We start from the raw sequence: 27,355 nt of genomic DNA on the forward strand, positions 1-27,355 counted from the left end.
TATTTGTGTCCTAAACCCCAACAGGATTCATTTTCTGCGCATTCAAATGGCTTTTAAGGGATTTCTGCAGCTTCAGGACACTTCAAGTGGAGGCTTCAAACTTGACCAACACTGGTCAGCTAATTTGAGGTGTAGGTGAGATATATACAGTGCAGGCTATAAATATTTGGATGGGAACATTTTGTTGTTTGTTGTACTCTAGCATTTTGCATTTAAAAGGAACTGTGGTCTGTGAGAAAAAAATTACCAACTGTGAGCTTTAAAGCTTTATAAACTATATAACTTTTGAGATGACATAAAATATTGTCAGCCTTTCAATGGTAAAGTTGGATACATGAGCAAAAAACACATGTTCATTCAATTCAATATCAGCCTTAACAACATCCTTGCTTGGTTTGGGATGATTATTTGCTTATGGTCAGCAAAATCTTTATGTACAGCTTACTTTCCTGAGAACTTTCTGAGATTTATGACTTGCTGTAGTTTTTTTTCAGTAGCTGTTACTTGGTCACAAGGGATAAATGGAAGGAGGATCTAGAGGAGAACAGGGGTTTTGTGCTGGATGAATGAACAGATAAGAGACAGATCCCATATCAGGGCTGAAACATAACTAAGAGTCTTTAATAAAATTCACCTATGGTTTAGCACAAGGCCTATTGATGGACATAGATTGTGCTGGACAGATGCTATACCTGGCAAAAAGAGTGACAACGTGAGAAAGACGGAGCAACGGTCAAGTAAAACTGAGAGTAAGGGCGAGGCAAGGACAAAATGACCTAAGACTGCACCCCCACCCTTCTTCACAGAACCCTTTTGACTTGACCCTGATGAAAGCTGCGTAAGTATGGAGTTAATCAAAAGTGTGGTAGGATGACAGGCAGGGGGCTTCATGAAGCTGCAGCAGGGGCCCCATCTCCACAAAGCCTGCAGTGTCAGAGGAGGGGGTAATCTTTGCACAGTAATAGCGGTTGAGGGGCATGACGGGGGAACACCACTGGGCAGCAATAAAACAGGATCAGTTCCGATCTCACTAAATATCCCACCAGCGTCTCTGCATGATGACATGTACATCAATACCTTACACTCACCTGATGACACATTCATGGTTGAGCAGGCATATGTCAACAAGTACTTATGCACACACCCACGCATGCACACACACACACCTTACCTCTGTGATAATGAAGAAATCATCACCGGGTTCTCCCTGCACCACTATCTTCTCCCCATCCTCAAACTGAACAGGCTCCAGAGCATCGGCCACAGTCAGACGTTCCCACTTATCTAAGGACTCTGTGAACGGACATCATATATGAATCAGTGAGAACATTGTGTTAATTCCACTCATGAGCACAACAGTACGTTTACAAACTTTTGTCTGAAACTGAGGCTGTCTCCAGCTCAAATCCAGTCATCTGGAGGAAAGGATAATCCTGGACTAATCCACTCATTCATCGGACACCATTACATCTCAGATCCCCCTGCCTTCTCCCTTCCATCATTGTGCTAAAACACCTTGAAACTCACCCCTTAATCTTATGCACCAGAGGCAGGTCTGAAAATTGTACAGACTTTAAATAATAAAGAAACATTTTCTTAAATTGAATCAAATATACTATTAAAACAAATTCAGATTCAATGACAAGTGAACTCCCTTTCAAAATATGTAAAGAGCTGACCGTTTGTGAATCAACACTGCCAAAATCTGTGATACTATCTATCTTTTTTGGTTTTTGTTTATCTTGAGAGCCAGTGGCGACAGCTGTCTTTCCGACTGCCCTACCACACCAACAGTAATGCGGTTAGCCCGGGATATTTCTAGAAGCTGTTGGTATTCACACAGAAACCAAAAACACAGACGGCCACACATCTTTACTGGGAAAAATGTTCCAACCAAAGGAGCTTTGAGCATTACAGATGAAGTGGTATTTATAGAAAGAGGATCAACTAATAATTGAAGATTCAACAAATTAGCTCATCCTTCGTTTTCACAACTGAGCAAATAAATTTTGCCTCATCTCATGTGTACACATCTCAATGTAGAATGCAATTTATCTCCTGCGATTACAGTCCTCATCTGTAGCTTTGTCTAAATACAGCAATGATTCTGTGTATTAATTTGACTAAGACACGAGTTAGAAACATAAAACGATAGCAGAATCTCTTTGTCTGAGGCCATTGTCTGTGGTTTTCTCAGTAGGTGATCCCAGAGTGTCTATTTGTGTGTGTCTAAATGTGTATGTATTTAGGATTAACTGAGGTGAAGTCTGGTGGTTTGGAGGTGTCCAGTGTCCCCTCCAGTGGGGCCGTGGAGTCTACCAGTCCCAGATGGATGTCCTCTGTCTGGCTGCAAGCTAAAGGCAGCAGGTCTTATGGAGGTGATCCTTAACAGTTCGGCAGGTAACGTGATACACAAATGTGCTGACTAAAGTACCTACATTTCACGCTTCGCAGAGCCTGCACCCACTTGGATCACCTTGCTCCACAGACACACACATATACATATGTGTGTGTCTGTGTGTGTGTATACACATACAAGAAACAATTGGCCATTGCAGAAGCCTGTATGTGTGTTTGGATGACAAAGAACAAGTTGTTACCCCCTCCTCTTTCACTTCACAACATCAAGGACTTGCACCCAATTTCATGCCTATCTCAAAAATCAAAGACAAACAAAAACACTCCTGCCCCTTACCCCTCCTCCAATTCAAAGAGGTAAAGCAGAGAAGCAGAGCAACAGAAAGAGGAATGAGGAGAGGAAAAGCACGTCGAAGAGAGAGGCAAGCGCTTGAATACAGGCCTCAACAAGGCTGTCAAAAAGGGAGATGCAGAAGAAAAGAGGTGAATGAAAAGAAAGTGGGCCTTGTAGAGACATTCTCCTTAGACCTGCATTGAGTGTGTGTGTTTACTCAGCCAGCTAATAACTCTGTACAGGGGGCATGGCCTTACTCTATACACCACACACACACAATCGAGTGGAAAGGGATGAGATGTCAGTTCCAATTGCACCTCGTTTTGGAAGTCTGAATGAATCTCATTCGCCATTTCTCCAAACTCAAAGGCCTGTGTAGGCTGCTGTTATCCAAATTCCAGTGGGAAAAGAAAGGCTTAGCTTTACTCCATATTTTCAAATTGTCCACAAAACGACAATGCACAGTGTGACTAGCTTTAACATGAACAGAAGATTAGTTCTGTACACACGGAGCTTATTTTGGCGTGGGCTCTGTGTGACAACGTGCGTCTGTGTTTATGTGGGCTAATCTACAGTATACAGTGTGTTGCACTCAGCAGATTTAATGGACTGCACTCTGGACTCTCCAGAGCCGTTGCTGAATATTAATGCAAAACACGGTGTACACGTGAAAACACATTCATGCTTCAGCATACTCATAAAAAAGCAGAAACAAACACAGGACTATGATCCATTTACAGGCTTACCAAGGATGGAGACCTTGCTGAGGAACTCTTCATACATCTTCCTCTTCCTCAGTGTGCTACCCTGTAAAGGGAACAGAGGAGACACATTTACCTAATGGACCCTCCCACTCTCCTCTTTCTCGTATGGTAGTACCGCATGCTTATGGTAAGATTATTGTGATTAATCTGCAAAATACAAATCATAATACTAATTATATCATGACTATGGTAGTATTACAGATTACTTTCTTTTCTCTCATGTGTAACAATATGCCTCTCATACTGATGTTTCTTTGTGGAGATGTTACAAGGAATGAGCCTTGCACAAAATCCGGACTTTCATATGATTCAAATTTAGATTATCTTGTAATGAAAAACAACAATGCATCTTTTTTCTTACAATGGGGAAAAAAAATCTCACCCAAAGATGATAAACCCACCCATTATACTTACTGAGCCATTATATGTTTTACTACATACAGTCTATTTTGGATTTCTTTCTTAATTATTGTTTCACCTGTTACATGCCACGGTATATTGATGCAATTTCTGAGGGTGTATTAAACTAACAAATATAAGTGCTGCTGCCAACAAAACTGAAAGATGGAAACAATATGACACTATACCACAGGATAGTATATGCTTAATGGACGGCAGTTCGTTGGGTCAGACCTATGTAGGTATATATGAGCTGTATGGCAATATTCAATGGATGTGTCAGTGTGTGTGGCCACCCCACCCACAAGGCAAGGGACTTTCCCCTTTCTGCCTCTGCCATGAACATCAGGTGCTTCCTGACAAGTCTAGACCCAGAGGACCCCTTCCTTAACTGCATTTTTCCTTTTTTCCCCTCCTTCATTACACAGAGCCACTCAGTAAAAGCGGGAACATAATGAGGAAAAGAGAGAGTGAGGAGAGACGATCTTGTCCGCCCTGTGTCAGCCTTTGCATATGGAAATGATATATTGAGGCTTGGGGTGTCTTTAGTGAATAAGTGCCTAGGTCCCGCTGCTGCCTCTAATTTCATATAATTTCACATTTTGTCTTAAAAGGGGAGAAAATGTTCCCAAGTGAGTCAACGTCAAACTTGAAATCGTAAACAACTTGATTAAAGGAATTCAAGCCTGCATCGCCTCCCTCCTGGATAAATGATTTGAGTCTATGTGTATTTGTATGTATGTGTGTGCATGCAGAGAGAGTGAGTGTGTGTGAAGCATGCCTGTTTTTAGTTCGGCCACTTATGTTTCATTGCTGTCTCTGCATAGATGAAACTTCATGCTCATTAAGCAAGCAAATACAAACACTCACACACGTGTACTCTACTTTTAACACAATTTCACTCACACACACACTCAGCAACACGCTCTGCTCCATCCACCAAAGATGTTGAGTTGAATTTCATAGCTTCCCCATAGAGCACCTCAGACAGACTTGCTGAGATTAAAAGCTTAACATGCATACAAAACATTATATTATACAGAAGGCCTGATTTATGTGACTAGAGGAAGGAGGGATGGGTGAGCCAGAGAAATCCCAGCTACATCAGGGTTTACTTGGGTGGATGGAATGAAAATGATGCTTTACAAAATTTCAGATTTTTAAAATTTCATGTTTATGTTTTATTCATGTTTTATCATTTATTTTGTTGGTTCACATCTTTTTTTGTCCTTTGCACTCTTTTTATCTGCACCTGTCCCCATACTTCCTGCGTACTTGGGAGGGCCAGAGCACACGTTTCATGTACAAGACTCCTCTGCTCCTGTCTCCTGGCCCACATGTGTTCGCTCCTCCCGAGGTTAAGGATGAACCAGCTTCTGTGTCTACCCTTTGAGGCTGGCTCATCAAAGAGTTAAGGTGTGGAGCAAAGCCAAGACTAAACCAACCGTGCCTGATGCCCCATCCCCATTCCTTTCATCTTTGTCCAATGTGAAATACACACATCCTTCCTCATTTCTTGATATTATTTCTCCTCGTGTTGTGTTCTCCTTGTTGACAGAGGCCTGTTAGTTTGTTAATAATTTGTCTGTGTGTGTTTACCTACCAACATGACACAACAAAGAGGGTATTATATTACTGCCGGCACGCAATAGAGAGAGTGTATTTACCACAGGGAATGGTATTACATTTTTATGGTATGCACTTTAGGATAAGACAAAGAGGAGGAGATGGGGGGTAAGGTGCTTTTGACGAGCCTGTTCACTTTGATTTTACATGGCATTACATGATGTGTAATATCTTCCATAGCATGTACAAACATGAATATGTTCAGGAACAAAGTGACTCTTGTTTTTATGATCACATTATATGCCAAAGAATGGCAAAAATATTACATTTAATCTATTTAAAAGACAGAAAATTAGGAAATCATTCAGATGCTGGAGCCATGTTTTAAATTTTTGCTTGAAATCAGTTTCTATCACAGTGAACGTTAACTGCAGATACTGCAGATAGAATAATATTGATAGAGACAGTGTCTAGTCACTTTACGGTAATTTAACAAACTATTCAGTCAAATCACACTGATTAATTTTACAATTTCCAGATGTGGAGAAGCAGCACAGAAGCAGATGTGCAAACAATGAAAATGATGGCAGCAACAGCACACCTTCCTGAGCTCCTAACTATCTACAGGCACAGGCACTCAGCATAATTTTACAGGGAAACACAAAGAGAGAAAGAGAGAGAGAAAATGCTCACTGTGTTGGCTAAGACATTGCCTGAATACCATACTTTATAAAAACAGCTTTACAAATCATTGACAGCAATAATTAACTACAGGTTCACATAATTGAATTCTGTTTCACCCCGTCTTCTCTCCTGCTGCTGCTGTTAGACAAAACACAGGAATGAGAGTGAGAGAGAGAGCACGAATCCTCTCAAAGAAAGGTTACCAGGGCAGACTGTGCCCTCAGTTAAAATATGCGCTTAAGAGGTGACATGAGTGCTGGGCAGGCCAGTGCCAACTTTAAGCTCAGCTGAAAGGTCCAAAAACAAATCTACTTCCATTTCTGTGGGTGAAATCTTTAACACTCAGCCCTGGTGAAGGGTTCTGGGCTCACAGATGTTTGGATGCTTAACTGGCTATTTCATTTATTTGCAATGAACTATTAAGAACATTTGAAGAAGTATTTAACTAGCTATGGGCAGATACTGACCCACACACACAGACAGGCATGGTAATTACTCATTCTAATAACACCTAAAATGTGTGTGTCTGTGTGGGGTATGACAACTAGGGCAGAGCCCCCTGTGTTTCTAGTTTAAACATTTAGACATTCCTGCTAGATAAGCTCCTGAAGCTGGAAGTGTGTATAGAGGCATTAGAGTTGACCCTGTCTTTCCTCTATAACCCTCACTCACTCCCTTCCTCTTTTACTTTTTTCACTCTTTCATCTAGAATTAGACAGATACTTCTTTGTGTGTCTGTGTTTGTATGTGTGTAAAAAATGGAACTGTACAAATAATTGAAGGGGTTTGAAGTGGTTGAGTGGGAGAAAATATTGGAAGTTAAGGGCCATGACTGATAAACGCTTGGAGACTCTACAGCACTACAGCACATTTGTAGTACCAAAGTTATTTCTGCATTGCGTCATAGTGCTGCTGTTGGTATGTGTGTATTTGAGGTTTTATTTTTTGCATTTGTTGTTGGCAAATTTAAGTAGCTAATACCTTCTTTGCCGGTGTCAGCACTAATGTGGCTGCTACTTGACACCCTGTTTTTCACAACAAAAATAGGACTAACTAAATAAAAAAAAAGTAAAGAAATAAAACGTGATACAAAGCATCAACAAAGAACAAAATGAAATAATGTGAAGGCCAGACAAATAAAAATGTTTTATCTGAGGGAGTACACAATATATTAAGTTAACACTTTCTTCCACTGGTCCTTTTGCAGAGTATAAGAATCACCTTGCCAAATTAAATGTAAGGTACTTATCTGATATTACAGAATTATGGCATAAAAAATTGCAAAACCAGACGCTGAAAAAGAAAAGCATTACAAGTGAATGAATTATGAATTTCTGACTGCAATGAGTTCAGGGAGCTTGTACTTCCTGAAGTAATTAGTATTGAAATAACACTCAAGTATTTAGAAGTCCGTACCATGAGAATACGCCGGTAGCTGTCTCGGTCGATGCCCCACAGTTTAAGATCAGTCTTCGCCTTGACAGTAGCGGCTCTCGGAGTTCCATAGATCAGAGCCAGCTCTCCAAAACTACCTCCTTCTCCAATACTGGTCACCCACTCGCCATTCACATACACCTGTAGAGAGAGCAAGAAACAGTGATGGAAAGCGTCCTGATGAATGTCAGTCAAAGCTGGGTGGATTGTAAAGAACTAATTTCAACATATGTACCCATCCTAAGACACTTTTCCAAACCCTCAGCTCCCCCTCCTCAGTAACCATCCACCTTGATGTGCTCACTAGGCCTGTCCCTACACAATTGATCCCCACTAAGCCTTCAGATGAGACCTTCTAAATGGCTTTCTATCCCTCTTATCTCTCCATCTATCCCCTTTATTTCCTCTGTCTTGTCTTGTTTGAGTCTTTCCTTTGATTAGGGAGTGATGGAGGACAGAAAGCTGTGGCAGACTTTGTTCTTCCACTCAGATCTAAAACACATACGCACACTCATGCTTGGTCACTTCCATGCACATTCACACACAACTGTGCCACTCTATTCAGGCCAGCCACTATAGCTTTGCAGACAATACAACGTTACTGAGACTCATTCAGGTTGTCTCTGGGGCTGTTACGGTTTCACCTGTTGACACAGTATCTGCTACCTCGTTGACTTAATAACAGAGAGAAAGGAGAAGGGAGAGGGAGGGAGGGGGGTTACCCCTCCGGTGTCTGCTGTGAATTGCCAGAATTGCGGCAAGAGCATTATCCAAGGCTCAGAATAGACCAGAGGGGGTTCACCCTTTACTATAAACTGAGCTGGCTTCAAACAGATGCAAACTTCTGGCTTCGGCTATGTCAAACCTAGAAGAACAATTATGTGGATGTCGCAAAAGTGTTATATCAGTACACACAGGTAACAGGATTTTTTTCCTGGCAGGTTCCCAATCCAGTCCTCAAGTATCCCCTAACCTGGAACTCTTTGTTCATTATTGTACATGTGATCCCATTAGGTTTCACACATATATCCTTGCAGCTCCAGGTCAGGTAGAACTGTTTCAACTGATTAAACCTGAACCTGGTTTGCAAGAGAAAAGTTACACTATTTCATTCCCATCTTACAAGGCGGTAGACAAGGAGTGAAACTGGAAACATTTGTACCATATTGAGTCAGCATATTGGAGAAGGTAAAATAAAGTTCATGATGAAAAAGACTGAAGCAATTCAAGCCTTGAACAATGTCTGCTGTCTCGCAGCTGTCATTGATTTTTCAGTAGACAATTAACTTCAGCATGTGTGTTCCTGGTGGTAATTAAAATCCCAAGGTCTGGAAGGGGCATAAGCAGACAATGATGCTATGCACTTGTGTTTGCAGTTACGTGAATTCAGTTTTCCTGCAATACACATGTGCGTGAATGTGTGTGGAAGAGGGACCCCATTTGTTAGGTATATCACCAAAGATTTCTCACAAAATCTAATTTAATCAGCTACATAGTGAAATAATCAGTAATTCCTATTCAAAATGTTTTTTGAATAGGAATCACTGATTATTTCACTACGTAGCTGCATCTTATACCAAAATTGTTGTATAGAATAAAATATTTAATTCCCTTGTTGGACCCATATGAATATAAACTATGACCTCTAAGTGAATGCATTGCAGGGATGTTTACATCAGTGGCAGTGGTTGTCAGCTTTCGGGGTGTTTATGCAATGTCAGCAGATTTACACCCCCGTCTAATGAGAGACATCTCCACACTTCAATAAACTTGGTTGAAGGCAGCAGCTGTCTGTAGAGAAAGAGGGATGGTGGGGTGAGGTGGAGGAGACACAGATGAGCATGGGGTTTGGGTGGAGGTGAGGCAGAGGACAGGGATGTTCACCCAGCTTGGGTGCAGATTGACAGGGTGCTGGGTGTGAGAGCAGATGCCTGAGATTCACTGATGGCAGACATAAAGACGCTCAGCCCAATACAGTGGAGGAGTCACGGTTACATAGCTTAGTGAGAGCTGTACGGATAACTTTTGATAAAGACTTTTCCTTACATTCAGCTAGAATAGTTTCAACATGGTAACCGCTTGGAAAGAGATCGGCTGACTTGCAGTCAAAAGAATCTATTGTGAGGTTTATCATATATAAGATATTGCACAAGACTAAGGCAGCTGAGATGAAAGATGGAAGGAAAAAGTTGAGACTATTCGAATATTGTATGACAGTACCAAACCTTTATTAGACTGAGTCCAAATGTTGCTTGTTCAGTCTAAACTATTTTCAGAACTACGATAAATCCTCATTTAGAAAGATATCCCACCAGAGACTGCATGTCGATACACCAACATTTTTGAAAAGTCAGTTTTGTATATCAAGGCACCATCTCCTCTGCCAGTATTTCCTCCTAAGTATGTCTCAAGTAGGCTGACTATATCGCCACGCTTGGCCAAGCTTGCCAACCAGCCTCTCTTTTCCTCTTATTCTGCTCACGGTCGTAAGCCGATAAGGTCACTTCCTGTTTAACTTTCCATTGGCTCCTGTTTTATCGGTCCACTTAACTCTATCACTCTGTCAGGCTTGCTACGACTGTGTTCTCAGTTCAGCTGCCCTCACAAAGCGTTGGACTCTATAGCGCCGTGTTCAGATTGTCATCAGAGTGGAACCGAACTTTGAGGAGAACAAAACATGGGGGCAATCCGATACAACTTGTCCATTGTTACTTGGAAACATCATTGGAATATGAGTGGAGAAGGCTGGATTTTCCCACTGAGTCAAAATCTTTCTGGCCTACCTTTGAAAATGGGTGAAAAAATGCTAATTTATTTCCAATGATGTGCTTTAATCCAACGAAACTAAAGATTTCTCCGAACAAGAAATCAATGATAATGAACGGAGTTGTGCTTATATCTCAAGGCTGGCCACTTACATCCACTTCACCTTGGTCGATCACATAGAAGTTGTCTCCTTCATCGCCTGGAGGGATAAGAAGAGAAGTTTGTGAGGGAATAGAAAAGAAAATGCAGTAAAGAGAAACAGCTGGTAGTAAAGATTATTTTTGCTGTTACTTCACCTCCTCCTTAAGTTCTCAAAGGTGGATTTTTAAACAACTTTTAAATTAGACCAAAGTAAGGAATAACTCTTTTTAAAGATGAAAGCAATACATGAAACAGCTAACCCTTTTTTTAAGCTCTCAACAAATTCACAGATCATACAGTTGAGACACAGACACGTTTTTTTTCTTTCACTCTCCTCTTCAAAATGTCAAGATGTAAGCATTCTCCTCAAAAAAAAAAAAAAAAAGAAACTTGGGTCTTTCAGTCTTATATATTAAGAGAAAGTAAAAGCTTCAGGGCAGACCTAGAGTCAAAGATGCTTCTGCCTCATCCAGAATGCATCTTTCAGTAGAACTGCCATTATCTTTGTGAAACAGGGCCCTTGGCAACAAAAAGTGGCAGCAATTGTTTATTACTTCTGTGGTTTGGTGGTGTGAACTCTTAAAGAGAGCTGCCTGAATAGGCAGAACACCTCAAGTACAAGGAGATTCATGGTACACTACAGCTGCATTTATCAGCTAATTTTATTCTCTCCAAGACATTAATCTTTCTTCACAGTAAATAGGAACAAATGCGACTTTTCCATGTATTTGTATATGTATATGTGTATATCTGTATACGTTATCTTGTCATTTTGACATCTTGAGAAATAAAAAATGTGAACAAAAACAAGACTCAAAACGATACAGTAACACTGACTAGAACAGGAAGCTGTACTTTTAAATTCCTAGATCCTTACCACTTGTTGGGGAGCAGTTACATGAGAAGATTAATATCACTTTAAGATATGTAGTCTACAGTACAAATATAGCTGGAGGCACCTTAACTAAGTAACCTTGTCTTGTACAGACATAAACACAATCAGTCTTTTTTACTTTTTTAGCTTATCAATTAACATGTTTTATGGTGCTTGCTCAATTAATTTAATCAAACTACCAACTCAGTTTGAGAGTGATGGTTATGTGCTATAATTTGACACGACAAGTGTTGCACTAGTAGAAAGGTCTTGTTGCCCGAATTAAGTTTATCCTGTGAACACTGGGCAAAGATATGACATGCAATGTTACTGCCTATTTCTATGTCCCTGATACTAGAAATAAAATGCAGAAACAATCACTCCTATGATATAACATATGATATTGTTATCATTTTTGTATTTTTTTATATTTCATGTCACTTTATCATTACCACTGCCCCTTTATATTTCTTGTACTTCTATACCTGTGGTTGGTGCTGTAATGACCGAATTTCCCATACCTGGGATAAATAAAGTCCAATCTTATATATGTTTTGCCTCACAATTTCCACTTGTGCCTTTATCCCTATCAATATTAGACACCGGGGTACCTGTTAACTAAATGCGTCTGGTTTTCAGACTGGATGCCTGCTGTGCCACTGACAGGAGCATGCTGTGCTCTCAAAGTGAACCCTAACCTTTGAAGCAAATCAAAGGATCTGATAGTTGATGTCTGCTAAAAGCAACTAGTCTGGAGATAAGGCTGAAAAATGGCAAAGTGTTCCTTCAATTATGCTATCTGTTACATAGGGCTGAGGAGGAAATCCTTAAAAAGAACTGACAGCAATGAGCACTGTGAAGCTCACCCTGCAGCAACTTCTTACAAATAAGATATACATATAACTCCATTCACAGGTACAAGTAGGTAATGATGCATGTATATACATTACACAAGTATGCATGTGTATGCATTTCATAGGTACAGAGTGGGGGTGTGTATGTATTTATGTGCTCTTGTGTGAATGTTCACCTGAAGAGTTGAAAGGCTGGGAGTGCCCTGTGAGTAAAGTTCACAGGAGTTCACACGGCTAATTAATACTGAGTGGAGAGTGCTCGTTTATCATATAGCTCTATTTGTCACACAAAATACTCCTTGTCGGTCTGATGGTCTGTCCGAAGAGACTGCAGAGACACAGACACACACACACACACACACACACACAACCTGCTGCAACCTGGCACTTTGCTATCTCCCTCTCACTGTCTCTCTCTCTCTTTCATCTCATCTATCTTTCTTTCAATTCCCTCTCCCTCTGTCTTTCTTCTCTTCTACTCTTCCTGTCTTTTATCACTTCTCAAGCCTTTGTTTTGCGCCCTTGCAATACCCCTGTGCCTGAGAGTGCAGGCAAATATTTGACCAGTGTGCATTAACACATAGAAACACACAGACACGTACTAGCTGGTGTACTCAGTGTGGACTCGTTTCAACACAGATAATTGCTATACACACTTTTAAGGTTCTTTGGTTTTGCTCCAAAGGAAAGCGCGGATTATGTCCTCTTTCTCTAAAGACGCTAGAACACCTTTGAGCTATACATCCATCCAATGTCCATCCATGAGGGCTGATTTTATGTTGAAATTTCAATATTTCAGACACTCATTCATAAAATGTTCCTTTCATCACTGAACCAGCTGCTTAAAATTGGATACATGTCAAAGCAACAATGAATACAAGTTGATAAACTACAAGAGACAATAGATTAACAATGAAAATACCTTTATCCCCCATTTTGCATGTTATGATAGAGTAAATTCTCCCTTTGTTTAAATACCACTCTGGCTTCAGAGTCAATAACTCCTTGCTGTGTCTAAACAGTGTGAGAATTGCCAGTAGCACGGGTGCTTTCTTGAAGCTGCACAGTAGTGCAGACATTAGCAATGACATCAGTCCTGTATATACTATATACCCCACTATATAGTGTATATAACAATGGGCTGTCTAGGCCTGGGGGTCCTGCAAAGTCAGCTAGACTTATTATCACCAAATTAGGCTGGATATAGTCCTGGATGCTGACTTAGAGTAGGTGGGAGTGACTGAGTGAATGTGTGTCTGACCACTGACAGTTTTCCTTCACTTAACATCCACATGAGTGTGATTGTAAGGCATTCTCTCAAAGCGCAGCGTATGTAATATTGTACAGGTGTGAACATAGTATGACTGAGAGTGGGCATTTGTCAGGTAGACTGTGCGTTTTTGGAGTGCTAAATATGTGGTTTAACATATCTGTGTCTGTGTTGGATAGCAGTTTGGGTAGAGGGTACTGGAAAATACAGTCTCTACTGAACTCTGTGCTCCTTCAAAGTCCAGGGATGTCTAGAGTAAAGGTTTTGACAACTGTAGTTAGGCACAGAAGAGGGAACTGCCATCTGGTAGAGACTGAGGGTAAGTGAGAGGGGGCAAAGAGAGGAAAAGGAGGGAAATATGGGTGTAATAGAAAAAAGAGAATGTGAGTTTTGGTGGCAATGCAAAACATGCAGTCTTTGAGATAAAGCCACGAATGGTACTCTTTGAGACTGGCATACTGATTGCTTCACCACAATGGCTGAACCAATCAAATATATGTAAATGCAACGTAACATGAAATTTCAGGATTGCTATATTGAAATGAATTTGCCTGCCATATCAGTATCTATCATTACTGTTATTTAACAGGAAATCACTTTTGATGTTTGCTATTTGACATCTTCTGTTTTATTCATTTTTCTAAGCAAAACTACAAGCAATTTGTTTTACAAGTTATTGAGAGTTGAATGTGAAGTTATTACACACATACATTCAGATTGCATATGACTGCATACATTGACATCCCCACAACAAAATATTTCTATATACCTTGTTGGATGACTGTTTCTCCTGCAATGTGAGTGACCGGGAACATGGCATCAAATATGTCACTGGGGAACAAAAAAACAAAAAGGGTAGAGGAAGAAGGGACACAAAAAGACAAGAGAGAGAGAACATGGTTATTACCAACATATCTGCTATTACAATAAACAGTTCCTCTGGATAACATACAGGATACACACACATTTGTTCCATGAAAGAACAGTACGATGGCAAAGACAGAGCAGCCTCCATCACTGTGTCCACTCTATCAGCCAAAGGTACAGACCTGGGAACTCTGGATGACCCCAACACACACAAAACACACCCACATGGAATACACAACTGATTTTTCAATCATAATCACATCAAACCAAATATCTGAAATCCTCAGCTAAAACCATCACAAAGGAGAAACATTGGCCGAGCTTCAGTCACTTTCCCTGCATCTTTATGTAGTATTATTACGGCACATGGGCTTAACTATGACTTCTTGTTGTCACACAACATGATCACAGCCTGTATCATTGAGAGTATGTTCTAAAAGAAGCACTGAAAAAACATACAAAATGATGGCTCTGCCTAAGCACTTAATTTCAGTTTCAGCCTGGCAGAGAAAGCGCCAGTTAGACTGCTCCTAATCGGGCTGTTTAAATGCATGAAGACTCAGCTGATTTAAGTTCCACTGCTGGGATGTGTTGGGACAAGAGAAAACTCAGTATCCTTCCTCTCCGCCTCTCTACCATTCTCACACCTTCGGGGTATATTTATCTATCTAATCAGTTGCATGCCATTCGTCTTATAGAGAAATATAGAAAAAACTATAAAAAAAAGGGTCAGGCATATCAAAGACTATACAAGACCTGCAGAGTGAACGAGGGACATGTTTGAACCCGTTCTTGGTTACGTGTCTGTGTGTATGTCACTGAATATGTATTTGAGCCAGCCTGTCGACGTCTGAGTATATATTGCCTAGGAAAACACACGGGTTTGTACAAAATAATGTGTGGGTGTTGAATATGTCTGTGCTCATGACAGTACACAAGACTATGCAGCCCTTAGAAATGAAAAGGGTTACACTGTCAAACCCACCTTTCTGCACAGAGCAAAGATAAAAGTGTTGCTTTACTTGGGCCTCCCCAGTAAAAAAGCAAAAAAAAAAAAAAAAACTGCAGGTCAACAGATGTTGGGAAGAAATCTGATGCTGCTTTTGAGGCGTGTGGAGGTGAACGGACCCTGCTGGTATTTGTTTATGTGTTTCTGAATAAAAAGCAGACTTAAGAAGGCAGATTTCGGCCAGCTTCACCCACAGGTAGGCCTTGTGCAACGCAGCTGGCCACTGACTCACAAGTCCTCAAATACACACATACAAAGAAAATGCATTCACCCTTTGAAGTGTACGAGCATGAGCTAAGGGGTGCACAGGCACACTTAGGTACTCTAATACGCAATGCAACCTCCAGCATATACACTTGGCTCTTTGCATACAGGTGATAGACTCAATGGCGCATGTGAACACACACTTGTAAAAACAACAATTTTTTCAAGCATTTCCATTCATGATTAAAACACACATACATGCATTCTCATGTGTCACGCAAACACAAACTCTTTGATGGTGATTAGTCAGTGCAACATCTGCAGGAGTGGCCTCAACTCTCCACACAACAGTGACCACCTGCGCTCGGCATGGAGTCTGTTTATTCAGGGAGCTTCAGAACACCGGGTCTCCAGTCACGTATAACTAATAATGTGGTTTATGATAATAATTACAAAGAGCACGAGAACATAGTAAGAAAACCAACAGAAATCTTAAATTATACAAATCCTATAATACAATACAAGTACAATACAAGTAATACAAGTCCTTAACTTTTGTGGCATACATTCATACATTTAGACAAAATATATTTCAGTAACGTTTAACTCGATGATGTATCACGTTAACATCTAGGATGTTTGAGCCAGTTACACAGTCATTGTGAGAGGATCAAAGGCAAACAAGCCTGTGTTTACGTAATTACCCATGACCACCTCTCTCTTCTGCCTCTCATTGGATGCATCACTGAGCACAGAAAAGACACTTATGCAGGTAATTACTTCCTCTCCTTTCTACCTGTCTCTCTTTCCCTTTCTTCATCTTTAACTTCCTCTCGTCTGTTCTCAATCACTTTTTCTCTTCCTCTCCCCTCTCAATTACCCCTTTCTTCCTTCAAATTCTCCCGTTACCCCACCTATTTCCCCTCATCTCTCGGTCTATCGCCCCCTCTCTGCCATTCCCAGATGAAGTGATTAATCTTGTCCTTTCAGCTACCTGTAGCCCCTCTGACCTCATGAAAAGGCAGAAGGCTAACAATGGAGGTGCTGTTCTGACAGAAAAAAGAGAAAGAGACAGAGAGACCCTGCAGACTCTGAGGGGGGCTAGGAAGTTCACCTCCACCCTAGGGAGAGAGACAAAGCTTCTGTCATGGTTGAGATATGTGGAGGTACTTCCCTAAAACACGTGTGTATTTGCGATCACACACACATACACGAACAAGCACACACACACTCAGTGGTAAGTACACATGCATGCAAGAACACGGGCCAAATACTGCAAAAATGCATCCGTGTAAATACCCAGTGGTAAATTACCTTCATACTATCCTAGCTGACATCATTCTGATCTGATTTAAAGTCCTTACAATCCATCCCCCTGTGCACACATAGTTTTGGTACAGATGACATCACATCAACAGCACATAGCCCATTGTGCTCTTTTGGAGCACAGGAAGTAACAGCTAGAGATAATGGTACTTTTACTCTAAACTGCATTCTCCTGTGTTCACAAGAGGAACACATGATGCCAAAAGATTAAATCACTGGTGGAATTATCTTCAAAATGGATACAATTAGAAAGAAGAGACATCTTAGTGTTAACGCCCTTCATTGTATTGCCCTCTGCTCATTATGAAACTGGCTTTTGTGAGACAAAAATGCAAAAGAGACTAACCAAGCTTCACTAAAATGTAACTACCAAAAACCTGGAACGTGTGCACACATGCAAGTATGTGTGTGCAAGTATAGTGCTCCACTATTAATTTTTACATACTACAATGTAGCAACAGGCTATTATTGTTCTCAAACACCCATAAAGAGGTGGTTAGCTTGGGGGATTTCAGTAATTAATTAAATAACATCAGGCCTGCTTGTTGTAGCTAGATTGCTTGTTGTTCTCCCTGATAGGCATTTATGGAGTTTTTCTCTCACTTTATCCCTCTTCCTTCTTCTTAATGCCTCCTACAACACAGTTGTTTATTTGTTCTGCAGCAGACATCTTATCTCTTACATTGGTACCTCTATACACAGCACTGCCATTATACCATTAACACCAAAGGGCTCTTTCATAGCGTGGCGTGCCGCCATGTCTTTGTGTTTCTTAATGGACCACAGAATGTAGTTACACAAGTCCTTCATGGGGAACCCATCCAGAATGTGCCAGAGGTTTTGCAATAACCAAAATAATCAACAAGTACACCATAAATGGGAACTTCGTAGCTCTCTTGGCTGAGTGCCGCTTGTTTGGCTGGTGCAGTCTTAATGCTGCAAAGGTTTGGAAGATTTTTACCTTTTTTACTACCACAGGTAATAGTAATTCACATCACTGATGAGAGCTGAAGCTGTTACTTTGCAAGTTTACACACATTTATGATCGAAGTCCTGTCTTGAGAATATCAAATGCAGACCCTATTGCCATAAATTTATTGAAGATGCTATTTGGTAATTTTCACTGTGACCGAACCTGGTTTCTTGTCAAATGCAGGTGGTCATTGTTGCATTAAAAGAGTTTTAGTATAGTATAGTCTTTTATTGTGCTTATACAAGAGGTAATTAGTCCTCTGCTTCTTCTTCAGGGCAGCCTGGACACTACCTTTGGTTCTTTATTGGAAAGTGATGAGATTCAAGGCATCATTTTTATGATGGCTTTCTGCCTTCAGGGATCAAGAGAACAATGAATAAACCGTGTCACAAAAATGTGGCTGAGATTATGGTTTCAGGAGTCATGCTAGCTTGGGCTCACAGACATCTCAGTGACAGGCATGTTAAAGCTAAATAATGCTGCATATTTACTGAAGAGTATGCAGAATTAAAAGATCTGGGAAGGCTGCTGTGATGCAAGTGGACAGTTCTGATTAGTCAGCATAAATTGCAATGTACAAGAGAAAAAAAAAAAAAAACAAGTGAGCAAACAGAAATTCAACTTTCACTGATGATAAAATACAATTGTTTACAAGCCTGTTGTTTGAGCCATTACAGGTATATCACAATAAGATGGAAAACATCTTTATGAGGCTGACTAAGTGGCATGCAGTTTAATGTCTGGAGTTTAAAGTTGAGCAAAACAAACCAAACTTACTCACATGGAACAACCAACTCATCCCACTAAGTTCTGTTAGAGTGGATGCAATAAAATATTTTTTCTAATAACATCATAATATATATAAACCAATATGTGAACACCGATGGAAGCAACAGGCAGCACTATAAGATTGTGAGTGAGAGAAAGCAAAATCTGGGAGATGAAAGAGGTGTAATTATAAAGCAGTGAAGCGTTCAGTGAAGATATTTATGACATAAAAGCGCTTGGCACGCGCCCTGTCTCTCCCTGGAGGCCCAGAGAAGAACGGAGGGACTGGGCCATGCCAGCTGCTGCCATTTCTTCATGTTGGCATCCAAACTCAGAGGAAAACCCATAGCAGTGTGTGTTGTGTCTTAACAAAGTAAGACACATACAAATAGGCTCTGTTGTTGGCTTTCCTCCCATGCAACAAAATCCCGACCACTTTGTAATCCATGTTCACCTTAAACCAGTGATTCTCAAACTTTGTTGGTCATTCCCAATTTTGGATAAGGGGGCCCCACATGCCCCCAATACCCCAACAAAAAATGCTAATGAAATACCCCAAGCTTAAAATGCATCGATTTGTTGAAGTTATTTTATTCATTGTTCCACTGCAGATGTTAATTATTATTTCACATTTTCCTACCGGTCTCCAATCTAATGTTCTTACCATTTTGGCTACATGTAGGCTGTTGTTGATTAATTTGAGTGCTTTGTTTTGAATGTAAGATCTTTGTTGTCAATAAAGGAAGGCATTAATGAAGTAGGTATGAAACGGAAAATTTACTGTCGTGCCCCATCTGTCATGCCTCTATTCCCTGTCAGTGGGGTGCGCCGCACACTTTCAGAACAGAGCCTTAAGTAACATGAAACAGGCAACAGACTAAAATAAGATTTAACAGATGTCAAAAAGTACAAATATTATTCAGCTCAAATACTGACAAAATAATTCCTGTTAATGCAGGTTCACATTTCATTAACATTGAGTTTTTGTCTGTGCACTATAAGGTCTTATTGGTGAGTGACGAGACATTTGTTACCAAGTTCACACATTTCTCATTTTGATGTGCACTGACCTCTACATATCATTCATGTAAACCTGCAGCACAGAGGTGGTCCTGGAAGTTTACAGGTGGATATAACAGTTTACGACTGGTGACAATGACCAGTTAGAGATGCTCAGCAGTATGGGAGTAGGGAAGAGGCCAAGGCCAGGTAGGGAGAAGCAGAACCCTAATTTGTTTAAAACTCAACTGGCCTTTACCAAATCTGTCTTTGGATGCGGTCCTCGGGACTCTAAAAGTTCACTTCTGATAAACATCATAAGCCCTAAAACACATTTAGTGTTCTTTAACTTTACAATGGGCTATTACACACTGAAGAATTTTTAAATCCTTAATAGAATAGAGCACTTTGGACTGATATTTTTGTCTCAAAGATCTAATGGGGGCTAACGTTTGCATATGTGGAGGTCTAAAGAGGTCCACTTAGAGTAAGCCGTGTGATTAAATGTTGGAAGTCGTGTTTAAAAGGGAGCAGGGAGCACACTGTGTTAAACCCACACACCTGGCCCTGGTGGGTTTATAAGGGGTGTAAACCTGGATGCATCCTGTTGACCCAAAGTGCAGACGTGTGTCTAAATATATATGCTCTGCAGGACTGAAGCACCTGAGGGCTGATGCATTTCTGCTGGTGATCTGTGTGGCCTGTACATTGCTGCCAAAACCTGCTGGGGGAAAAAGGATAAATTTAAAATTCTGCAATGATCAGACCACCTGAGAGAAAATTCCCAATTCCAGTTTAAAGGATCTCGAATTGCATTGGTAAACTGCATATTTTCCCTTTCTTTGGCTGATCCTCAATTTCATGCTGCACATGACTGCGTTACATGGATCATTACAAGTAAACTGCAGCATCTACTTGGTCCAATAGGTATTTTTACATTTAACAGTGCAGAACCATAATTTTCTAGCCAAACTACACCTTGGTAGCTCCCAGTTTTACTTAAGACATGACTGGACAACTGATTAGACCTCGTCAGACATGTATCCAACCAGTCAACAAGCTATGGGAAAGGTAGTTGCTGATTTGACTTCCTACTCAGTGGGTGCAGCTGCTGTTGTCAATATGAAGTTTTTTAACTTGTTTAAACTGAGATCATTCAGCAAGACATCTGGGTGAAAAGTTTCTTTTGCCATTTTTTCCAAGATTGCAAATCAGTTCCAAAAGGTCAAAGGCAGCTCAGCAAGTAGTGAAATTTTCCATTTCAATGTAGCAGAATGAGCAGAGAAGGGAGAAGCCAAACCATGACCTCGGCAGGGGCATTCCCATAGAAGTTCAATGACAATCAAAATCCATATTAATAAATGAATAAATAATAATAAATCCATAACTTTGTTCCTACTGTGACTGCTCTATGGAAAATAGCAGCTACACTAATGCAGATAAAGCCAGTTAGATAATATACTTTACAGCTTGTGCCTAAAACAGTTAATGATCTAAACCACTGGCCCCCAACATTCTTTGGGTCGCGGATCACTTGCATGTTGGAGATATTGTCCACAGACCTGGAAGGAGTTTACAGTAATTAAAAAAAAAAAAAAGAGAGAGAGAGAGACTACACCTTATTTTATGCACTTTTTATAACTGTTAAATGGTTATCACACAAATGTCAACGCACCATAATGCACAATCAGTTGGAGCCATTAGCTAGGCGGGGAAGGCGTGGAGCGTGTGAATCACCTGCTGCGTTGCAACCACAATTTAAGTAGGTCTCTTGATATTTTCTTTTAAATAATTTTTGCTGTCTCTCTGAGACCCTTCTGGTGTCTCCAGAGACTTCTGTTTGCAGGTCAGGGTTAACTTGCCAAGTTAATGAGGCAAGTGTGGGAGTGAGGTGCGGGTGGACGTGGCAATTTTTCCAAATAAAATACCCATAAAACTTGTGACAATAAAATACATATAATTTTAAATAGTTTTATTCTTTCTTTGCAGCCTGGTACCGGTCCGTGGACCAGGGGTTGAGGACCGCTGATTTAAACAACCAACACCTTGCAAGGACTGACAGTAGCTTTCCTGAGTGTAATTGATTCACTATCCCTCTCATAAAATATCTGACTGGAGAGCCATTGAATCAGTACCCTGGACTCTGCTTGCCTGCCAATGTAAACTTCATGAGAGGGCACTTCCTCACCATCCCCAACACCTACTGCAGCACCAGTCTTTTCCTCACACTGCTGTGTCACTGGCATGGCAACAGGTAGACTTGGAAGTGAAGAAAAGAAGAATGAAAGACAGTTGGTCAAATAGAAGGAGAAAGAGATTTCATCGAAAATACAGCAGGGATGCTGAGAAGCGGCCAACTGAGGTAGTGAATACCAGACAGCTTCGGCCCAGACTTGTGCTCCCAGAGTGAGCTTAATAAACACTATGCTCACACTCACTTATACATAAACAAAGACAAACAATCACACACAAGCTTAAACAAAAAAAAAAAACTACTTTATGACCATTTCCAACAGTTTTAAGGGGCAAAGATAATGATCTGCAGGTTATACTCATTCCACTGCTCTGACTACTGCTTGGAAAATACCCATTGAACACATGGACACACATCCAGGTTGGCACTGGAGATGTGGCATGGCAGCTGAAGAAAGGACCAATCTGAAGAGGAAAGGAGCGGGAGGTTGAAAGAAGTAGCAGTTGATAGGAGGATGTGAGGAGGGATGAGGATGTGTTACAGGATGAAGGGCAAATATCAAACTCTGGCAGTATCTGGACTGTAAATACATGTTACATCAGAACCCTTTGATGCTCAAAATAATGGGATTATTTGTATGGTGCCACAGAGAATATTTGAACAATTTCCCAGGCAACATCTGACTCACCCATACAGCTAAATGTCCTCATCACTGACCTGCTGGTGACAGGACAGAGGCTGCTTGCTCTCCTCTGCTCAGAGTACTGTGTGTATTAATCATGACATGGTTATTTACAGCCCTACTTGCTGATCTAACACACACATCACCTGCTGATGCAGCCATGATGTCATTCTGAAATGATCACATACATGTCCAACCCTGCTGCCTTTCCCTTCCTTTCCCTTCTCACCTTTGCTCACTATAGTGATTAAGCATTTGTGCTGATGATTGTCTTTAGTAAAATGTATTTCCCATTTTCACACTTTCCCAATGCCCATTGTCTTGGCAGAAAAAACTGAGCTCATCCTCCACTTAAGAGGGAAAAAGGGTCAGGCTTGATTAGGCAGTGACAGGACCTCTACCTTTCTGTGCCTACACAGGACATATCCCTGGAATGAAAGTAACAGAGAGCACATAAAAGGAGTAATTCCCTTAAGCACACACAAATATAGCGGATACAGAATACAGCCTTCTTAAAGAAGCTATTGTTTACAGGTGCCAAGAGGTAGGCCTCTTTCTCCTGATTTTTCTCTTTTATGCATTCTCTCTTTACTCTCTCTCACACACACACACACACACAAAGCCCCTGACACGTTGCTAAACAGCAGAAGACCTGCTGCTTGCCACTGTCCTGTGGGATGTCCTTTCTTTTCCTCTCTTCTCCACCCTTCCCTTACTTCATTCCCGTCTCCCAGAAGACAATCACAAGAATAAGTATTTTGGAATAAGATCAAGACACAAATTGTCCTTTGTTGGGGTTTAAATCTTAGAGGTGTTTACACAACAGAGCAAATGATACATGCACGATCAAACACATAGATACAAAGGGGGTAACTGAGACAGAGAAATTTCTGAAAAGCCTGAGGTGGTTGATGAAGAGAGAGTAAAGGATGTCTAGATACTAGATACAGTAGGTGTTGGAAGAAGAATCCACTGTAGAACCAAACCATACAAAAATTGTGCATACTACTGCTGATGAGTTTGTGCAAGTGTGCATGTATACATATATAAACCTCATCCAGCAGTGCACTGTGCAGTGAGGTAATAGGCTTACTTGGTACTTGGAGGGAGAAAAATAGTTGACATTCAGTAGCTGATATATGACTGATGTAAGGCTTTCTCTGCTATAGACAGACAGCTTCGTCAGACAGACCTTCTACAGACCTGGGTCCTTCTGGGTCACTCAGAACTGGTAGTACCAGTTTGAGTTTTCTCTGCTTTTCTGTGTAAGAGCTTATTGGATGTGGGTTGTGCTCCTGTTGTAGACACTAACTATTCAATCACCTCCAATGATGGCTGGAATTTCTTTCAAGATTCAAGATTCCAGATTTCACAGATCAGGAAAGTTTGGGTTTTGTGGCATTCCATTATATTATCAGATTGCATGACACAAAGCAGTTCCACATGCCTTACATTAAAAAAAGCTGTCTAACCCTGTCTAACCCTAACCCTCCAGGATTACATTTTTACAGACATGGACACAAGTAGGAACCCTAACCCTAACAGAATTAATTGTGAAGTCATAGGCCTTCCACTTGTGAGTTACACATTGTGTATAACCACAAAACATCATTAGCTGTACAAATTTAAAACTTAAGTATGACTTAAAAGCTCTGTATCTCAATGATAGCCTAAAATTTACAGCCAAACAGTACAAGATATCAAATATTGAAGCTTATTAAAACTGGATTTGGGTTGAGTGTCTCTAAATGAAACTCAACCATAGTGACACCAGCAAAGCAATGAGCAGGTCATGGGAGAATTAACACACTATAACAAGACTGTTGTCTGTGCCTGTGTGCTGGAACCTATCACAGTAGCATAGACAAAGCAAACGGGATGTATACAATAGGAGGCCATGGGCCAACCCAGGCTATTTTATAGAGTGCTGGGCTGCTCTGTCCTCAGCAAATGTGTGGTGGTTAGTGTGTGGGTTGTCCTTTGGGCTTGGCTGAGCCATAAAGGTACTGAAGGATTGCAGGAACATCATGTCCTCACAACAGGGGCAAATACTGGTCAAAAAGTCACTGCCATGCACACTCACACATTACCCTACATATTCATTCCCATGAAATGAGACGTGACACTGACCATGAACAGAAGTGTCCCGCGTCACGGCTTAGCTAAAAGACTGGTGCCAACTGGGATTTTAAAAATATTTTTCTGCTTTCACTTTTTCACTTTTTCAGTAGTTTCAGTAGTTCAGCATTTTTGACTGTCAGGAGAGATAGGGGTAATTCATTACTTCTCCCACTGCAGACATTTGATCTACCTGCTGTTCAGATCCAAAACGGCCAACTTCTCTTCCTTTTCCTGTTTACTGAAAGAAACATATTTGCATGCACTGTACATACATACATCAATGTATTTCAGATGCCACTTTTTTGATAATTCATCAACATTTTGCAGGTACCTACACACTCATTCAACAACAAGATAACTTGCCTACACATGCACATACACATACACACTTTAGACACTGATGGTATAAACAGCTGAAAAGGCAGGGGTGAATCATAGCTAGCTGGAAAAATGTCCTGCACAGACTCTGGGGTACATTTTGGAGGGAATACAGAGTTCCTTTAAAGGACTCCAGACACTAACACCACTACATGACTCATTACTTTAAGGTGAAATGGATGGAGAAATGGACAGAGGAGAGGGCAGAGTAAGAGGACATGAGGATGAAGAGGCAGCACAGGACAGGTTGAAACACAACAGAGGGTATGAGAGAGGACAAAAGTTTCCAGATATCAGTGCAATTTTATGCATTTATAACTCTGTGTGTGTGCATGCATGCTTGTTGAGTTGGATGTATGAATGTGGTTATCAGCGCTGGCTTGCATGCACACAACATGGCTAATAGGAACTACCTACAAATTATATGTTTGTGCGCGTGCCCTTGTGGTTCACTGATGTTGGTGAGCTTGTTGGCCTGTTAGTCCTCCATGCACTGGGTGGTGGTGGGAATAGTCGAGATTCAGTCAGGCCTGTAGCTCTCCTGTGGAGAGTGACCTCATCGCCTGGCCCCTGGCATTGTGGCAGCAGCACAAAGCCATGCAGGGGACAGAAAGAGAAGACTACACATGAATGTGGGGGAGGGACTAGATGCGCGTGTGGCTGTAGATGGGAACGACTCTGCTTGACTGAGAGAGGGAGAAAGACAGGAAGAGAAAGAGAGCAAAAGAAAGTAGAGAATTCTGAAAGGGGGAAAGAGGACCACCAGGCTCTCAGGAAGAACAGGGATGAGAACACACAGAACTCAGGAAGACAGGAAACACAAACACAAACAAACAGCCTAAACAACACACAACAGAAACCTGCTAATTTGTCCATGCTGCAGACAGCAGTTATTCCATAGCCCACCATAAAGTAGTAATCATAGAAGCAGTCAAACATCCTCACAACTATCCCACCTGAATACACAGAGAGACACATACGTCCTCTCAATGACAGGAAAAGCAGGAAAACACACACAAATAAAGCAGACTAATACACATACAGACAATTCTCCAGATTTATAATCCTAAAATCACGGGAAAAAGAGAATTGGCTGGGCAAAGACTCTCAAACAGTCATCCACCCTATGATCAGTGCAACTTTATCCTGTTTCCCTCCTCAATATGAGGCCAGGAATCCCAGTCTGCTGGGGGTTACCTAACGCAAGTGTGCAAGTGTGCAAGCCTGTATCATTGTCAATATGTACATGCATATATCTATTTCCTAGCAGAGGCAATGACTCAGATGATAGTTAATATCTGTATTATCTGTGTGTAGAAAAAACACCCCCTAGGAGCAGCTATATGGCAAGAACAGTACCTGTACTGTTCATTTTAGAAACAGCATATCTATTTCAAATATGAACTCATATGAATTCAATGGAGCACAATAGATGCCAGTCGCACATCTATTGATATGGAGCCTAATTCAAATGAATGAGCTATCAGATGTGATGATGAGGGCAGTGTTCATCTGATATGGCTACATGGCACACCATTTCACACTGCGTCCTCTTTGTGTCCTGTTCTTTTGCATGGGCTCTAAATAAACTTCCGCTGGAACACGAGACAACACAGATCCCTCTCAGGCAGTTTCAGTATCTTTCCCTTTGCTTCTGTTTGTTTATTTAAGAGTCCTGTGGCTTGCTGATTTATTTATTGTTGTTTTTGCACCTCTGCAAGCACCACACACACAATGAAGTGTCACTACAATAAAGATGTTCCCTGTCCATCGGCAAGGGGTAATGGGGAAGGAGTAGAGGTCAGAGTGTAGGGGTTAGGGGTCAACTAATCGGTCACTTCATCAACTAATTACTCTGCCTGTTAATTAGAGGATTAAAGCAGTGAAGATGCAGTAAACACTATCTTTTTACAATCCTTTACTTTCCTTTGCTTTTATTGCAATTTTAAACCTTAAACCTTTTATGGACTATTTCACTTTTTTCCCCAATTCCTCAAAATATCAAGGATCAGGTTCCTGGTTTTGCTTGACTCAGAATTCAGTCATGATTGAAAAAGACCTGATCTGACAACTCCTTCGACCAGATGGCAAAGTTATTTTAGAATATTTTCAAAGTCTGTGGAGAAACCACAAGAAATGAGATAAACAGGATTTCACTGTGTCTGCCAGACTATTTATATGGTTATATGAAGAGCAGGGCTTGTGTCTACTGTCCCCAGGAGAGTGTTTCATGGTCTGAGGGCATTAGATTAATGCAGGCGGACAAGAGAATACAACCTGATGAGCATATAAATGTATGTGTCTATTAGGGAGTCTATTTTGTTTATGTCAAGGGAAAGATAAATGCACCTCTGAGAGATTTCCCAGAGGCCCTTTCCTCTGTAATTAAT

General features: G+C 40.9%; 1 protein-coding gene across 1 annotated transcript in view; it reads right to left on the bottom strand.

Annotated features, from left to right (window-relative positions):
• The window catches only part of prkar1b (protein kinase, cAMP-dependent, regulatory, type I, beta), a 55,787-nt gene that overhangs the window by 7,028 nt on the left and 21,404 nt on the right, over window positions 1-27,355 (bottom strand). The window contains exons 5-9 of the mRNA XM_029508063.1: window positions 14,214-14,275; window positions 10,458-10,504; window positions 7,522-7,680; window positions 3,439-3,499; window positions 1,172-1,293 (exon numbers count right to left, since the gene is read on the bottom strand). Coding sequence (XP_029363923.1) covers window positions 1,172-1,293; window positions 3,439-3,499; window positions 7,522-7,680; window positions 10,458-10,504; window positions 14,214-14,275 — 451 coding nt within the window. The remainder of the gene's footprint in view (window positions 1-1,171; window positions 1,294-3,438; window positions 3,500-7,521; window positions 7,681-10,457; window positions 10,505-14,213; window positions 14,276-27,355) is intronic.

This window comes from Echeneis naucrates, chromosome 8 (assembly GCF_900963305.1).
Source record: "Echeneis naucrates chromosome 8, fEcheNa1.1, whole genome shotgun sequence".
In the NCBI taxonomy this organism is placed as follows: domain Eukaryota; kingdom Metazoa; phylum Chordata; class Actinopteri; order Carangiformes; family Echeneidae; genus Echeneis; species Echeneis naucrates.